The sequence below is a fragment of the Heteronotia binoei genome, chromosome 1, assembly GCF_032191835.1.
Source record: "Heteronotia binoei isolate CCM8104 ecotype False Entrance Well chromosome 1, APGP_CSIRO_Hbin_v1, whole genome shotgun sequence".
NCBI lineage: Eukaryota > Metazoa > Chordata > Lepidosauria > Squamata > Gekkonidae > Heteronotia > Heteronotia binoei.
The window spans coordinates 120,616,011-120,634,911 of NC_083223.1; the positions used below are offsets into that span (position 1 = coordinate 120,616,011).

General features: G+C 41.8%; 1 protein-coding gene across 1 annotated transcript in view; it reads right to left on the reverse strand.

The window, feature by feature from the left end:
• Positions 1–18,901, reverse strand: part of AHI1 (Abelson helper integration site 1) — a 185,652-nt gene that overhangs the window by 14,130 nt on the left and 152,621 nt on the right. The window contains exons 22-23 of the mRNA XM_060239870.1: positions 15,721–15,786; positions 2,709–2,871 (exon numbers count right to left, since the gene is read on the reverse strand). Of these exons, the coding sequence (XP_060095853.1) occupies positions 2,709–2,871; positions 15,721–15,786 (229 nt within the window). The remainder of the gene's footprint in view (positions 1–2,708; positions 2,872–15,720; positions 15,787–18,901) is intronic.

An 18,901-nucleotide genomic window follows, 5' to 3' on the forward strand; every position in this document is an offset into this window, starting at 1 on the left:
GCTTACTTTAGGGACTGTCTCTCCCCACATGTTCCCCAGAAGATATTTAGATCAGGAACACAAAACTTGTTATCAATTCCTGAACCAAGGGAGGCAAGACTGAAAACAACGGGAGAAAGAGTCTTCTCAACTGCTGCCCCTCATTGGTGGACCCAACTGTCTGAGGTCAGAGCCTTGCGGGACCTTGCCCAGTTCCACAAGGCTTGTAAGACGACAGTGTTTCAGTTAGCATTTAACTGAAATGCTGACCACCACCACTGAGACACTAGATCCAATGGTGATCATTGAACGCCATCTTAAATCTGTATTGAAACTAGCACCAAATCATTTTTAAACTGTGTAATGCTTTAATGTAAATGTTTTTTTATTGTAAGCTATGTATTCTGAGCCTCCTTAGGCCTGCTTCGGCAGGGAGGGCGGGATATAAATCCAATAAAATAAAAATATATATTTATCCTAAAATTTCTATAATCTTGTACATACAAACAATATGCCAGCGTAACATGTTTCCCATTTTTGCATAGATCTGTTTGGAAGTACATTCAACAGGTCATATTTCTGTAACAATGTATCCACCTGAGTTCACAGAATCTTATTTATTTCTTTTTATCGAAATATTTATATCCCACCTTTCCTCATGTCTCAAGGGTGATTCCGGGAATCCACGACCACTTCAAGAGATTCTGAAGGCAGAAGAGAGCACTGGGGGCAATTTCACCCAATTCTCATCTTCACTGCAACACCCCACACACTATACAGCACATTGACCTTGAGGCTTGCTCAACTCAGTACCAGTGTTTTACCAGTTAAAAAGGGGTGCTGGGGGGAGGGGGGAGGCAGATCCATGTCTGTGAACATCTCTCATTCACATTTCACAGGATTTAACCCAACATTTTCAAAGAATCAAGTGGCAGAGTCAATCACTCTGCTTATCAAAATTTGAAGATTATCTCTAGCCTTCGGAGGCTTCCTTCAACTCAAATGACTCATGAAAAGTTGCTTAAGTTATGGGAAGGATTCAAATTTTAAAGAGTAGAGGAGCTGGCTCTACCCCAGTATCAATATATCTCTCTGCCTTTACCAAAAGGATCCCTCCCTACAACCATTTGCTAACATACAAGTGGAAAGCAGAACAGAATATTATACTCAGGGTGGCATGTACTCAAGAATTCCACATCCTAAAAATCTGAGTTTTTCTTTTTCTAAAAGCTGAAGTATCTACTTTTGAGCCTTTTTGAGCACAAAGACAAAACTGGAAAAAAAATGGGGACTCAGTGTAATCCTAAACACAGTTATATATCTGCTTAGCACTGCACTGTAAAATGCATTTTTAGAGATCAGGAGGCAAAGTTTCATTTGCCCTTTCCTCTGACTAACAGGAGGCTACAATAAATAATGTAAAGCAACAGGACTACCAGAGAGGGCTTTTTCTCTTTTGTTGTAAGAGGTGCATAATTTCTTCCTGGCATCCATTTGCTGGACACCTTCTCTCTTGAACATTAGAAATCAAGGTAAGATTAGGAATCAAGATAAGTAATATAACTGTTATTGTGTCAGCATTGTTGCTGCTGCTAAGATGCTATGTAAAGTATTAAGCTGATTTTGTTGCTTTTTCTTTTTTTTTTTACTATGCTAAGAGCTTTTCCAAGAACTTCTGTGAATAAAAATAGCAAATAAATACAGATTACCGGGACATTTGCTTAATTCGTATAAAACATCTATTACAGTCTGCAGTCAGTCAGTCTTTGTGCAGAATTTTGTTTTCTAAGCACAGAATCTACTTTGTTTAGGCCAAAAAAAATGCTGAAGAATGTACAGGATGCTAGTTTTGAGTACAAGACTGTAGGCTGGAAAATCCTCTGCCTTCAAATCTTGGAAAGTTGCCACTGTATTAAAAAAGATCCAAAGCTTCATTGAGGAGAAATCCATTAATGGCTATTTAGCCATGATGGCTGAATGGGATCTCCCTGTTCAGATGCAGTAAACCTAGAAGTGCCAATTGTTGTGGGACAGCGGCAGGAGGAAGCTTGAGTCTCAGTCTTCCTCTTGTGGGCTTTACAAGGCATCTAGTGAACCACTGTGTGAAACTGGATAGTGGACTAGACAGACAGGTAGTCTGAGTCTGCAGGCTCCTCCAAAAGTATTTTGTTCCATCACATTTGACAGCAAAAGGCTAAGTACAGTTAGCATATAACAGATAGGGTTGCCAGCTCTGAGTTGGGAAATACCTGGAGATTTTGGGGGCAGAGGGGTTTGGTGAGAGGAGGGACTGCAACAGGGTATAATGCCTTCCAAAGAGTCCATTTTCTCAAAATGAACTGATCTCTGTTATGAGATCAGTTATAATCCCAGATCTCCAGCCACCACCTGGAGGTAAAGCAACCAAAGTGAAACACAGATAAGGGTGGCAGAGATACAAAGCAAAGCTTCCGTGTACAAACAGAGTATATTAAAGCTTTCAGAAGGACAATTGAGACTAATTTATATACAGAAGCGTTGCTTTGTATTTCTTCCACCTGGAGGTTGGCGGCCCCAACATTGGTAGATCATTATATTCCTTTTACACAAATTTTTCCAGCTTAAGAAAGGGGATTGGCTATTGTGTATTATTTTGATACATCATCTTTTCAAAGGTACAAATGGCAAATTTCTGATAATTAGCGAAGCTCCTAAAGGCATACCATATGACAGAGAAACAGTATACCTACATTCTCCAACCACGTAGTTAGCTGGAAAATAGCCTTGCTGTCCATTCAATAGGGTGCCAAACCACCAGTTATCATTATCTTTGTATAACACTTGGATAATGTCACTGCAATGGATGGTTAGCTCATCTGATCGATGCGCGGTGTAGTCATAAAGAGCCACTACCTAAAAGAGAGATAAGACCACCACAGCTTTATCACAACTGTACCACAGAGACGAAAGGCCAACACTCACTTCCTGTTATAGAAAAGTTGCTGTAACCAAAGCTACAGTGGTGAAAGCTGAGGCTGTTTCAGGTTTTGTTAATGGAGCAGAGGCTGGTGGGAACACAGCAGGAGAAATAAGATAAAGGGGGTTGTGGGATTGTAGAAAGGGTTCAGAGCAACCAAAGGCACCAAGATTAGCTTTGAAAACAGCAGCTGTTTCTTTTATAATAAGCAAATAAGGTTTGATATAATTGCTTTCTTAGAATTATTATACCATTTTCAGAACCCACTTTTTTGAGTTTATCCATATACAGATACAATTTTTTTTTAAAAAATGAGATAAAAACTTGAGATGTTGGTCCAATAAAAGAAGAGTTCTGTAGAATAGATCCTTTTGATGGCTCATCTGAATGAACTTTAATACTTATTTTTTTTAAAGGATATCTGCACAGATGTTTTGAACAATGGATCATTTTACTCTACTTCACTGGTGATCAGACCGTCTACTTTCAAGGAACCATTTTCACATTGACCTGTCTATTGAAGATCCTCTGCAAACAGCAGAGAACTGTGTGGAGAGAAAGTGAGCTTGTTGAGTATCATGTCCATGTGAAGCAAGTGCATCTTCAAGAAAATACTTGATGCTTTCTTGCAACTGCATGTTACAAGGGAAGGTGGAAAATAAACTAGGTATCCTTCAGGGAGATTTGTCTTCTGTTCCTGATCCCTCAAGAAAACAAAGCTGTAGATTTATTGCACTGGAGAAATACAACTTTAACAAACGTCCTGGTTAAACAGAATTCACATCCACTAACCAGTAGGTTCCTGTTTCTTCACAAGAAAAAAAAAGTGGATTGCTCATAATTAACTGGCAACATTCTGGAAGAGATTATTTCATTTTTGATCAACAACAAAAAATGATAAAGTGTTTTATGCTCTTAATCAGATAAAAATATATTATATTGCTCTGTACACATTTTAAAGTTATCTTTTTAAAACTAACAGCTGGCATGACGTTACAAGATCTGCATTCTTCTCACCAGCTTCTGCTTGCTATTCCTACCCTGAGGAGCAAATCCATCAATCTAGTACATTTTTACCCCACCCTTCCTCCAAGGAAAACTCAGGGTGGCACCCATATTTTTCCCATCTTCCATGTTGTCCTTACAACAACCATGTTGTCCTTACAACAACCATGTAAGGTAGGTTAGGCTGTGAGAGAGTGATTTGCCCAAGGTCATCTTTTGCGGCTGAGGAACTATTTGAATTTGGGTCTTGTAGCCCCTAGCCTAACATTCTAACCATTACACTGACACAATCTGTTGTTGAACAGACTAGACCCTCCCAGGGAAGGAAGAGAGCAGAAAAATGATGAAACAGAAAGAAGAGCAGGAGTGATAAGGCAAAAATAATAATAACATTGAGTGTTATCTTTTAAGCAGTGCCTTCCTAAGAACAGACTTCAATAGACTCTATGATTACACTGAAGTTTTGCTTTGCCTGCATCATGATACAAAACAAATTTATGATTTTATTAATGAACTGTAGACACTATAGCCAGTTTTTCATACTTGGTAAGTACCTTCCTAATAGCTCTAACTGTAAATGTTCCTGCCACAATTGAGGACACTTTTAGGGTCTGCTTTTCCCACTATTTAGTGCTGGGGTGTCAAACATGCCTCCCAAATCAGGCCCCTGGAAGTATCCTATCAGGCCTCTGAGAAACTGGCTCTTGTCTGTTCCTTCTCCCTCTCTCTTGCTTCCTTCTGCATCTCACCTGCCTTTGCAAGGCTTGCTCAACCACATAGGAGCTACAAAGCAAAGCCTCTATTTTCTTCATTGGTTGAGGCTCCTTCCCCTCCTGGTCCCCTGGGGAGGGAGGGAAAGAGCCAGAGCTTCCTTTGCCCAGTTCCCTGGATCCCATGGGAGAAATACAAAGAAAGCACCTTTAAGACCACAAGTGCTAATGTTTTAAGCATGTTTTAAGTTTTTTTTAAAAAAAATCTTTAGTCATGTTTGTCTGTGTTATTTAAAAAGTTTATATCTCTACTACTTAATCTTAAATAGGTACACACATGGCCCGGCACAACATGGCCCGTCCTGTCCTGATAAGGTCTCATTTATGACAGATAAATGAGTTCAACACCCCTGGTTTAGTGTCACTGCCTCATGAGTTCAACACCCCTGGTTTAGTGTCACTGCCTTCCTGCATAGAACAATTAAATGTACACTGTTTTATTTTCCTGTACTGTTTTGGTGCTCATAGTTTCCAACACAATTCTGAGTGATTGCATGAGTATTACATTTGGAAAGACGAGCCACTTATAGTGCTGGCTATAGAAACAACTAACCTGATTCTACAAAGTGAGGCCCTGAAGGATAGCAAATCTTCAGAAATCTTCCTTCAGTTACTGAATTTTTTAGTTTTACAGATGAGATTATCAGAGATCAAGCAGTCAGGAAGACAAATATTTCAAAAACAAAAAACTCATTCTAATTAAAAAGGGACTAAACTTTGACACAAGCTGTAGAAAATGCCTAGAAGAAAGTGCTCTCAAATGTGCCAAATAATTGTCCTCCTGACCAGAAATCCCTCAGTCATTAGATATTAAATGTACAGTATAGAACTGTTAGCAAAAAGGCCTCAAAGAACATACCAAAAATATTAATGTGTACATGGTGTCCTGCAAAGACAGCAGGTAGTATAATAAAAGGGACATTCTGCTATAGCCTTTAAGTCTGAACTAAACAACATTTTAGAAGTTGTCACTGATTAGAATGAGGACCCTGGTCCTACTGATCAAATTTTCATGGTTATTTAAATACAATTTCCTACATTGTCTGGTGTGAGTTAATAACAATGAGATCAGGATGCTAGCAGAGCCTGGGGGGTGCATTCACACTACACGAAATAATGAGTTTTGCAAGTGGATTTTTGTTATTCTTACACAGCAAAAATCCAGCTGAGAAGCACATTATTTAGTGTGGTATGAATGCACCCTGGTTCCTTACTTACATAGTACTTTCTTATCACCCATTCATAGTATTATTTGCTGCTGTAATAAACTGCATTATGCAAATATATGCCTAAGATTAGGGTGAATCTTTTATTGATATCTAAGGCTTCTTTACTGCTAGTGTTAATACAAAGCAAAGGCAGATATAGCTCAAAAGACTGATTCTAGTCTATGATGGAGTCATCAAAGTGATCTCCAAATGATTCTGGACCCTAATTATAAAACCTATTCTGCAAACTAGGAAATAAACTTTATTATTGTGAAAAAAAAAGTGTCTCAGGTCAGTCACCAGGTCACCCCCAGAGAGAAATGGCTGCTTGACATGGGAGGGTAAGAAGTCACTTGCCATTCAGAAGGGAAGGGATGAGTCCCACAGGAAAGATCCCAGCCGTTTTCTTCCTTGCGTTCACCCCCTTGTTCTGAGACATTGCTGTGACATGAATTTTAGTTGTGTGTTATATGTGGACTCTTTAAGGTTTCTTACTTTTCATATGTGCCTTCTTCTGTTGTGGGGAGGAGAGGCTTTGGGTGGTGTGCTTTTGTTCTGAACCCTGCCTGTGATTTTCTTCTAACCAGAGGGGTGACCTCCTCACTTCATAGCAGTCATTCCTTGGGGCAGTCGGGGAGATGCAAAGGGAAGCCAGTTTTATGCAGAGGGTTAACTGTTTATGAGCCAGTAAGTAGTGCTTCTCTGGTCTGGGCTCAGTTAGCTGGCATCACAACCTGTTGCCTGTCCCAAATTTTTAAAAAAGAAATCCACTCTCCCCCCGCCCCCCGCTCTTCCTTCCTGCTCAGGCTGCCCTGGAATGAATGAGCCAGGATCAAGACTGCTGTAAACTCCCTTCTTCCCCTTTGCTACAGAGAAACAGATGGATTAGCACTGGAAACTGGTGTTCTGACAAAGGGACTCAGTTGTGAGTAGCTGCTGTAGATGAATACACATTACAGTATTAAGGCCCCATGCTTCATTCCTTTGCCTTAAGGTTCAGGCGGCCTGTGCAGCACCCTGCCGGGGTTCCTGAGACTGGACTTTGACAAGAATGCTTCAGCAAAGAGAACACACTATTACTTCAGTATCTGCAGACTGTATTTAACTGTCACATAAAAGTGTATATGTGTATTTTCCTCATTTTTACAGCATATTTATAGGGACAAGTATGGCAGGAAAGTGTGCATCACTTTAACAGCATCATCTTTTAGGACTTTGAATAACTCAACTGGAATACCATCATCTCTGCTCGCTTTGTTGTTAGTAATGCTTTCTAAAGCCCATTTGACTTCACACTCCAGGATGTCTGGCTCAAGGTCATCAATTCCACTGTCATGGTTGTCCGGGACACTGAGATCCTTCTTGTATAATTCTTCTGTGTATTCTTGCCACCTCTACCTGATCTCTTCTGCTTCTGTTAGCTCCCTACCATTTTTGTTCTTTATCATGGCCATCTTTGCATGAAACATTCCCTTGATTTCTCCAATTTTCTTGAAGAGATCTCTTGTCCTTCCCATTCTATTATTTTCCTCTATTGCTTTGCATTGTTCCTTCAAGAAGGCCTCCTTATCTCTCCTTGCTGTTCTCTGGAAATCTGCATTCAGTTGAGTGAATCTTTCCTTTTCACGTTTGCCTTTTGCTTTCCTTCTTTCCTCAGCTATTTGTAAAGCCTCATCAGACAGCCACTTTGCTTTGCATTTCTTTTTCTTTGGGATGGTGCTGCTTGCTGTCTTCTGTACAGTGTCACGAACCTCCGTCCATAGTTCTTTAAGCACTCTGTCTATCAACTCTAGTTTCTTAAACTTATTCTTCACCTCCACTGTATATTCATAAGGGATGTGATCAAGGTCAAACCTGAATGGCCTAATGGATTCCCCAGTTTTCTTCAGTTTAAGCCTGAATTTTGCAATGAGTAGCTCATGATCTGAGCTGCAGTTAGCTCCAGGTCTTTTTTTGGCTGACTGTAAGGAGCTTCTCCATCTTTGACAGCAAAGTATATAAACAATCTGATTTCTGTGTTGCCCATCAGGTGATGTCCACGTGTAGAGTCGCCTTTTAGGTTGTTGGAAGAGGGTGTTAGCTATGACCAGCTTGTTCACTTGACAAAACTCTATTAGCCTTTGCCCGGCTTCCTTTTGTTCTCCAAGGCCAAATTTGTCAATTGTTCTGGTCACTTTTTGACTTTCTTCTTTGGCATTCTAGTCCCCTATGATGAGGAGGACATGGTGTTAATTCTAGAAGGTGTTGTAGATCTTCATAGAACTGGTCCACTTCGGCGTCTTCAGCATCAGTGGTTGGGGCATAGACTTGGATTACTGTGATATTTAATGGTTTGCCTTGGATACGGAACAAGATCATTCTGTCAGGTTTGAGATTGTATCCCATTACTGCCATCCTCACTCTCTTGTTAACTAGAAAGGCCACACCATTTCTTCTACAGGACTCTTGGCCACAATAATAGATGTAGTGATCCTCTGAGTTAAATTCACCCATTCCCATCCATTTTAGTTCACTGATTCCCAAGATGTCTTGCCATCTTTTGTTTGACCACATCTAAGTTACCTTGAAAAGTCCCACAAGTGTACAGCCTTCAAACCAGAAGGCTTATTCCAATTCTTGTAAATGCCCTTTTGACTACCTTCCATGGGATCTGTCTTCTAATGACTGACACATTCAATATTTGATGATAGCAGAGGTGTTACATACTTCCAGGATGACGTTCTGATGTATAACAGCGATACATTTGTTTATGATATTAGAGTTCTAAAAAAGCTTCACCAATATAGACTTACCATCAGCCACGAGAAGAATTGATTCTGAATAGAGTCTGTGACACTTCCAGGACATACTACCTCTCAGAATGACAGACTGCCAAAATCAGTCCATGAAAAAGACACTCAGAAAGCACCAGAACAACAAGATTTGATCTTTCCTGGGATTATTTTTTTAAAAAGAGGTAAAGGTAGTCCCCTGTGCAAGCACCGGTCGTTTCCGACTCTGGGGTGATGTTGCTTTTACGTTTTCAAGGCAGATGTGATATGTGAATGGGATGCACAGTAGCAAGAGTTTTAAGGAGGCCATACATTTTATTTCCACCTGCCATGCTCTGATTCTAAGAAGCAAATTTGTAATTACAGATATATGTGAACATGGGCTTGGAGTTGTGTGTTGACTTAGCTGAAAATGGGAAAGAAGTACTATTATATTTGATACCCCAGCCCTTCCACAAACCCATTTACTACAAAGGGTTCTGATATAGCTACTCCACACATTGCTGAAGAGACTAAACACTCAAGGGCTTTGAGAGAAGATCAATACTGAATGAGCTGAAGACCTGTGTACTCAAGAACTGACCATGCAAAATGTTGATACCATATAATTATGTATAGAATGATCTGTCCATGGTAGATTTGTAGATTTTGAGCAAGGATTATTTTATAATTCCAATACACTTTCATGAATGTTTGAGTCATCTGTTCCATAAAAGTCAGTTGAGAATTAGTCTCACCAAAAGGTGACTACAACAAGCCGTCTGGTAGCCAGGGACGGACAAATAATTCAAGAATGTGATCAGGAACTGTATAGCCAATACCAGTAGTGACAAGTCACAGAAAATCTTCTGTATGCCTTTAGGATAAGTTGATTACCCCTCCTGCCAATGATAGAAGTTAGCCCTTGACAATTAGATCAACCATCAAGTCAAAGATTTGCCATAGTAATGGTGGACTATCATTCAAAATGTTTTGAAGTACATTTGGTCTATGATTACTGTAAACAGCGATCGAATTAATATCCCTCCATTTTGGTCAGGGAAGAGTTCCCTTCTAGTAGGCAATGAGATATAACTAATCTCTGCTGAAATTTGATTGTATCTTCATACCAGTAATATTGGGCATAAAATGATTTCTTTATAGAATCATAGAGTTGGAAGGGATCTCTAGGGTCATCTAGTCCAACCCCCTGCACAATACAGGAAACTCAAAAACACCTCCCCCTAAATTCACAGGATCTTCATTGCTGTCAGATGGCCATCTAGCCTCTGTTTAAAAACCTCCTAGGAAGGAGAGCCCACCACCACCTGAGAAAGCCTGTTCCACTGAGGAATCACTCTAACGGTCAGGAAGTTCTTCCTAATGTTGAGCCGGAAGCTCTTTTGATTTAATTTCAACCCATTGGTTCTGGTCCTACCTTCTGGGGCCACAGAAAACAATTTCACACCATCCTCTAGATGACAGCCCTTCAAGTACTTGAAGATGGTGATCATATCACCTCTCAGCCGCCTCCTCTCCAGGCTAAACATCCCCAGCTCCTTCAACCTTTCCTCTTAGGACTTGGTCTCCAGACCCCTCACCATCTTCATTGCCCTCCTCTGGACCCGTTCCAGCTTGTCTATATCCTTCTTAAATTGTGGTGCCCAAAACTGAACACAATACTCCAGATGAGGTCTTACCAGAGCAGAGTAAAGCGATACCATCACATCACATGATTTGGACAGTATACTTCTGTTGATCCAGCCCAAAATTGCATTTGCCTTTTTAGCCACCGCATCACGCTGTTGACTTATGTTCAGCGTATGATCCACTAAGACCCCTAGATTCTTTTCGCACATACTACTGCTAAGACAAGTCTCCCCCATTCTCTAACCATGCATTGCATTTTTCCTACCTAAATACAGAATTTTACATTTATCCTTGTTAAAATTCATTTTATTGGTTTTAGCCCAGTTTTCCATCCTGTCAAGGTCATCCTATATCCTTTTTCTGTCTTCTTCTGTGTGTTTGCAACTCCTCCCAACTTAGTATCATCTGCAAATTTAATAAGCATTTCCTCTATTCCTTCATCCAAATCATTGCTAAAAATGTTGAACAAAACAGGTCCCAGGACAGATCCCTGAGGCACTCCACTTGTCACTTGGCAAGTGGCCCCTTTCCTAGAGCGTCGGGACCTAGCAATGGTGTTCCATGCGACGGTCACCTCAAGTCTGGACTACTGTAATGCTCTCTACATGGGGCTGCCTCTGTACCAGACCCGGGAGCTGCAGCTAGTGCAGAATGCGGCGGCCAGGCTGTTACTTGGTCTCCCAAGATGGCAGCGTATACGGCCAGGGCTGCGCGGACTGCACTGGCTGCCGATCATATACCGGATCCAGTACAAAGTGCTGGTCATAACCTTTAAAGCCCTATATGGCCAAGGACCGACCTACCTGAGGGCCCGTCTCTCCCCATATGAGCCCCAGAGAGCACTGAGGTCAGTGGGAAAAAACAGACTGAATATCCCTGGGCCAAAAGAAGTCAAACTTCAAAGCACCCGCACTCGGGCCTTTTCCGCTGCGGCCCCACAACTCTGGAATCAGCTCCCAGAGGAGGTGCAGGCCCTGCGGAACCTAGACCAGTTCCGCAGGGCCTGCAAGACCGTCCTCTTTAAACAGGCGTTCACCAATGACTAAATTAATGTTTACTGCCAGATTAATAATGTTTACCGCCAGTATCAGATCTAGGAATGTTTTAATCATTGATTGGTTTTAATGTGAATTTAATATGAATTTATTGTTTTATTATTGTGTTGTTCACCTTAAATGTTGTTAGCCGCCCTGAGCTTGCTTCGGCGGGGGAGGGCGGGATACAAATAAAATTTTACATTACATTACATTACCCCTCTCCAAGAGGATAAGGAACCATTCACAAGCACTCTTTGGGTGCGATCTGTCAACCAGTTACAGATCCACCTAACGGTAACAGGATTCAAACCACTTTTTACCAACTTGTCAACAAGGATAGTATGTGGAACCTTATCAAAAGCCTTACTGAAATCAAGATAAATGATGTCTACAGCATTCCCCCGATCCAGCAAGGTAATCACTTTCTCAAAAAAAGAGATCACGTTGGTCTGACATAACTTGTTCTTGAGAAAACCATGCTGGCTCTTAATAATCACATTCATTCTTTCTAAATGTTCCAGGACCGACTGTTTGATGATTTGTTCTAAAACTTTTCCAGGTATAGACATCAAGCTGATGGGTCGGTAGTTACCTGGATCCTCTTTTTTCCCCTTCTTGAAGAAGGAGACATTTGCCTGCCTCCAATCTTCCAGCACCTCTCCTGTTCTCCAAAAATGTTCAAAATTAATAGCCAGAGGCTCAGAAATTACATCCGCAAGCTCTTTTAGAATCCTTGGATGCAATTCATCTAGCACTGAGGACTTAGTTTCATTTAAAGAAACAAGGCGTTTATGTACTACCCCTATGCTGATCCTAGGATGGAACTTCATACCCTCCTTATATGTTCTGATTTTGCCATGCTGAGCACCGTTCCCCTCAGAAGAGAAGACTGACGAAAAGTAGGAATTGAGCGGTTCCGCCCTCTCTTCATTACCTGTTACAATTTCATTTTCTTGCCCTCGCAATGGGCCTAATGTGTCCTTGCTCTTTTTCTTACTGTGAACATAAGAAAAGAACCCTTTTTTGTTGTTTTTAGCATCTGAGCTTAAGCTTTCCTTTTTCTCTACAAGCACTGATTTGTTTATATTCATCCTTGGTTATAAGGCCCTCCTTCCAATTCCTAAAGGAGTCTTTTTTATTTCTCAAGTCTTTAGAGAGCTGTTTATGGAGCCACTTCGGCTTCTTTAGGCTTTTTCCATTTTTTCTTCTCATAGGAATCGTCTGTGATAGCGCTTTCAGTATTTCGCTTTTAAGAAACTCCCATCCCTCCTGAACCCCCTTCCTCCTAAGTATTTCTGACCATGGGATTTTACCCAGCATAGTTCTAAATTTATCAAACTTTGCCTTTCTGAAGTCCAACCTATAAGTCTGACTATGTATAGCTTTTCCCTTCCCTAAGACTGTATCACCTAATAATTAATTATATCACCTAATAACTAATGGCCTTGTTGGGAGAATGCACAGACTTGTAAAGGAGAGTGATTATCTTGCTAGTGATCAAGCAAAGCTATGGGAAGAAACTTTACTAGAGATACTGTTGGCTACTGAACTTCTCCAATCTATGAAAGGGTATCACCTTTTAAATTGATAAAAGGATCAAAGGCCAACACTAGACTGACCACTTGCCTTGGAGTCTTCTTTTCATGAAAATCATGTTAATGGACATGTTAAAGGTAACCAAGATAAGTATAAGCTGACAGTAAAAAGAGACCTCACATGTTTAAAATGGGAAACATATAAAACTACCAAAATGTGGGACATGCCGGACATTCAAATCCTTTGCAGCTAACAAATATCCAAGGTGATTCTGCCATTCTCAAGGATGGGAGAAAATGAAATATGTCAAAACTGTTTATGAAAGAAGCACTTGAAAAAGATTCTGATTTTTCTTTTGGATTAGAAAACCTGATAGACTGCGGTGAAGAATGACACCAAAATTTCTCTCAGCCAGGCCTTCTTGTGCCTCTCTGGTATTTAGTTACTTAATTTATACCCTGCTTTTCTTGACAATGGAAGCCCCCAAAGCAGCCTACAATGTATAAGCCAAAGGAGATGGCCTACAAGACATGTGGCTTTTGTAACTGACTTTTTATTAGAGTTTGTAATTCCAGTATTTTATATTTTATTTTAAAGAAGCAGGGTGTACTGTATATAAATATCTGTAATTCAGCTACTAGAAGTTTGTCCCAGAGAGTCTGAATTGTAGCTGGGTAGAGAAAAGAGGAGGAAGGAGGAAAACAAAGAAATGAAGGAGAAAGGAGGGCAGGAGCTTTGAGGAGGACAGAACAACAAAAACTTGTCTTGTGTTTTAAAATACTACCTTGTATAGTTTGCTTCCCTGCATCAAGACCCAAACAATTTCTCCTGCACCTCTGTTCCTGTTCCAATTCATCCTCCTCCTCCCCTTAGATTTGGACTACAAAAAGAACTCACACAAAAAATTTTGATCACAAATCTCATATCTAAACAGACATAACATCTTCAGCTTTCCAGCTCTGCCCCCTCTCTGCAGCCTCTACCTAGGAAAAGTAGTCTTTCTCCACAGTGCTGACCAAAGCAGGTTACATCATTCTCCTCTCTCCTTTTTGATCTGCTCAACAACCCTGTGAGGTAGGTTAGGCTGAAAGTCTGTTACTGATCTGAAATCACAGCGTGGACCAAAGCAGTAGGGAAGCAACCTCAGCAGGGTATAATGATACAGAGTCCATCCTGCAAAGCAAACATTTTCTCCAGAGGAAGTGATCTCTGCCATGTGGCGAGCAGCTGTAATTCTGAGTGATCTCCAGTCCTCACCACACTGTCATAGGGGGATTGCTGCTGAAAAGTAGTAAGCAGCCAAGCATAGGGTAGTCAGCCTCCAAGTGGAGCCTGAGGATCTACTGGTATCACAACTGAACTCCAGACAACAGATCTCTCTTCCCCTGGATAAAATAATTGCTTTGGAGGGTGGACTCTATGACTTTATATTTAGTTGCGGCCTCTCCCCTCCTCAAACCCTGCCCTTCTCAAACTCCACTACAAAGGCTCCAGGAATTTCCCACCAATGTGAAACTGGCATTCCTTGTCAGGACTGGCCCCAGTGAGTTCTCTCTCAAAGGCCTAGTGATACATTTCAGATCAACACTGTCCCTCTGATAACATTGTTGGTCTTAAGCGCAAGACTCTCTCTCTCTCTCTCTGATCTGCTGCCATGGGATGCCATTCCCCCCTCCCTTCTGGCTGTTTCCCTTCCAGAGGAGGAGAGGGAGGAGCCCTCAGCCAATCAAAGGTAGGCTTTCTCTGGCTCTTTCCCCCCTCCTCCCTCCCCCAGCCAATTGAGGGAAGGGTTTCTTTCTCCTCTGCAAAGCAGTGGCTCAATCCTGGAGGGGGTGTTGTTGCTCATTGAGACTGAGCAATGGGCAGCTCAGTTCACCTACTGAGAGTACATAAGAACATAAGAGAAGCCATGTTGGATCAGGCCAACGGCCCATCAAGTCCAACACTCTGTGTCACACAGTGGCAAAAAATCTTATATACACACATACACTGTGGCTAATAGCCACTGATGGACCTGTGATCCATATTTTTATCTAAACCCTTCTTGAAGGTGGCTATACTTGTGGCCGCCACCACCTCCTGTGGCAGTGAATTCCACATGTTAATCACCCTTTGGGTGAAGAAGTACTTCCTTTTATCCGTTTTAACCTGGCTGCTCAGCAATTTCATCGAATGCCCATGAGTTCTTGTATTGTGAGAAAGGGAGAAAAGTAGGTGAACTGTGGCCACTCTGTCTGAAGAATTATATTATAGGGGAGATAAGGCATATAGATATAATAAACTAATTCACTATTGGATGGCTATCAACTTGTGATGAAACACTGGAAGCCATATTCTTCACAAAGTGAAAGCAACAGAAAAACAGGTTGCTTACCTGTAACTGATGATTTTCGAGTGATCTTCTGTGCAATCATGCAGCAGTAGCTGAGGACAGTTTTCCATTCTCTGATGTTAGATTCAGCTCAGGTGCAGTACCCAAGTGTGGGACTGCACAGAGACCCCGAAGATCTCTCTTGTAATTGTTTTCAAAAACATGTCTAATATTAAAAGACCTGTGATGGATCCTAGGGCCATTTAACCATGAGAATGCAATGTGCTGCTAAACATGGCTTTAAAATATTTTATTTCCCTAGGTTTTAAAATAAAACAATAAGAGGATTGGCTTTGAATATATTAATTACATTTGGATTTGATATACATTTGTCAAATCAGTGATGAAGAACTTCAGGTCACTTTAGTCAAGTTAATTATGTGTAATCTTTAAGTCAAATAACTATTCATTCAGTACACAGCAGAACAAAGCAATTTAAAAAACTGCACAGCACTTACCGTTTCTTGAACAGGGATTGAATTAGCGTCTTCTTTCATATATAATGAAGTTGGAAACTCACCACTCTAGAAGAAAGTATTTAGTGTTAACAAATAGCATAAGAATAACAAATTCTAGAATCAGTGTTCAGCTTAGAGTCAGTAATTGGCTGAATATGTGAACTAACTGAAACTTAATCCTGACATCCGGTATCTGACAAAGGAACTTCTGTCTCTTGGAAGTTTATACCCCTAAAATCTTGTTGGTCTTTAAGATGCTACTGAACCCAACTTTAGCTGTTAATTTGGATGAGGCAGAGGTTCTCTGAGTTAATTAAAAGGCAGACCAGAGACTTCAAATCCCTTCCATTTTGGAAAGCGTTATACTCCCCTTGAAAAGCCAGGTCCACAGCTTGGGAGTGCTACTCAACACAGCAGTTGCCTTAGAAAAGCAGGTGGCTGCAGTGGTTTGGAGTGTTGTTGCTCAGCTTATGCTGGTGCATCATTCAGATCTAGCCACAGTGGACTAATATAATGCACTGTACTTGAGGTTTCTCTCGAAGAGTGTTTGAAGGCTGAAGATAGAGTGGGAAGTTGTGGCTAGACTGCTAGTCAGGGCCAGCTATTGGGAGCATGTAACCCTGATATCACAGCAATTAGACTTGATTACTGTCCTGCCCACTCCCGTCTGGGACTGCCTCTGGCGCTGCTGACGCCCCCCCAGGTCAGCACAGTCCCTCCAGCCCAGGAGACGATGAGCCCCAGTGCGCCCCCCCCAACCCAGGAGATGACAAGCCCCAGCCACCTGTGCTTACCCAGGAGAAGGGGGAGCTGGTGCCTGCTGCTTCTGCTTGGGGGGGGCAAGCCCCCGCAAAGATGCCAACGCTGGGAGCCACCCGGCAGGAAGGCGAGCGGTCCTGAACATGAGCAGAGCATTGCCCGACCCTCAGCTGGGCTCTGCAGACTGATGGGGCTGTGGAGCACCTCACAGGACAGGGGAGGAGGCGTGGCTTGAGCTGCAGGGCTGAGGGTAAGGCCTCCTGAGCTACGGCAGACCCACAGGGCCTGCTGCACAGCCCAATGGAGCAGCAGCAGGAAGCAGCGGGCCCAGCTATTCCCAGGATTGGGGACTGCTGGGCATCCTTTCTTAAATAGAGGCCTGGGATAGCAGTCAATAAGGTGGACAGGGAACACAAGAGGGGCATAAAAGCGAGAAAGGGCAGCCAGATGGGAGAGTGGGTGCGGTGAGGAGCTAGTGGTGGAGCTGGAGCCTGGAGCAGACCAAAAAGAGAGAGAGAACCCAGGGACATGGGACCGGCCAGGACAAAACAGCCCAAGGGGCAACAGGGTGATGTAACCCAGCCCACCACCAAGTCTGCGACCTCCTGGTTGCCCCAGTGAGGCAGGGGCAGGGCATCCCGACAAGGCGGGGCATGACAGTTACTGATCCACTGCCAAGAAGGAGTAGTAGGAGAAGGATTTATACCCCGCCCTTCACGCAGAGTCTTAGAGCAGTTTACAATCTCATTCCCCACAACAGACACCCTGGGTGCATTCTCACTACACTATATAATATGTTTTGCAACTGGATTTTTGCAAAACACATTATTTACTGCAGTGAGAATGCACCCCCTGTGAGGTAGGTGGGACTGATAGAGCTCTTTTGATAACTACTCTTGAGAGAACAGATTTTTTTTTTGAAAACTGTGACTGACCCAAGGTCACTCAGCAGATGCATGTATAGCAGTGAGAAATCAAACCTGGTTCTCCCAGATTAGAGTCTGTACACTTAACCACTACACCAAACTGGCTCTCTACACCAAGCCCAATTCAAGGTGTTGGTTTTGACCTTTAAAGCCCTACATGGCTTGAGACCAGGGTATCTGAAGGACCATCTTCTCCCATATGTTCCTGCCCAGGAATTAAGATCACATGGAGAAGACCTCCTGACTGTTCCATCAATCAAAGAAGATTGTTTCATGGGTACAGGAGAAAGGGACTTTTCAGTGGTAGTCCCATGGTTATGGAACAGCTTCCTTGGGGAGGTGCAACTGGCCCGTTCACTTTAGATCTTTATGAGACATCTGAAGATTGTTTTATTTAGGACTGCATTTGGTTAAGTTTATTAGCAGTACTGAATTGTGGTTTAGATTTTGGTTTTTATATTTATTATGTATGTTATGTATTTTATATACTGTGCAAGCCATTTTGAGCTCTTCAAAGAAGAAAAGGCAGCTAATAAATATTTAAAATAAATAAATAAAACAATGAAATTGTTGGGTTTACTGCAGTAGCATTCGAGGGTACTGCACTGTTATGTTGGCTATTAAGATGTACATTTATAGCCACTACTAATTAAGTCTTTAAGGTGACCCTCCATCATTTGTCAAGCATTTTATTTCTAAGGCAGTATCAGTACAGCATACATATGTAAAGTCAGGATCTTTGAGTTGCTGTGGATCACCTTGCATTTCCCTATACAGAACTTCATCTAGGCAACAGTGTGCCAAATGAGGTTCAATGTAAGATTATACACATTGGAACAAAAAAAAATTCTAATTCTAAATGTAGGCAGCTGAGTTCTGAATTACATGAAAAAGGCAAACTCCATACTGGGGATTACTACGAAAAGGACTGAAAACAGTTGGAAACAAGAATACTATGTTGTGCCATGCTCATGGCATTTTTAAATTGCTCATTTTAGCCCTTAGATGGTGGCACCATCCTCATGGTGAGGGTCAAAAGGGCTCCTCCATCATATCTAGTTTGGCCTTCTGCCTCTTTTCCTAGGGCACTTTTCTCTCAGCTAGGTTCCAGTACAAGAAGTAAGTCAGGCTGGGAGAAAAGCACTTAGCAAGAAGGAGGAACTGAATGAAGGTAAGCCAGGGAAAGGGGGGGAAGGGTTTTGCACTTCTCACCTCTGCATCCTCTTTGCTGCAACTTAAACTTGTACACTCAATCCTTCGTATCTAAATAACTTAAGCAAATCTGTGTTTAAACACATTATTATCTCATCATCATATCTCTGGTTAAACTAGAGAACTACTGACATTTACTTGGTAGTCATTTCTTATTACCGCCAAGCAAGTTTGAGCCTATTCTTTGGTCTCTCCCTGATATAAGGGTTTGTACAGTAGGCAACACTGTGAAGGCAGTAACTTTTACCTGAAGGGAAGGAGTGGCTCGTTACTCTGGATGAGTC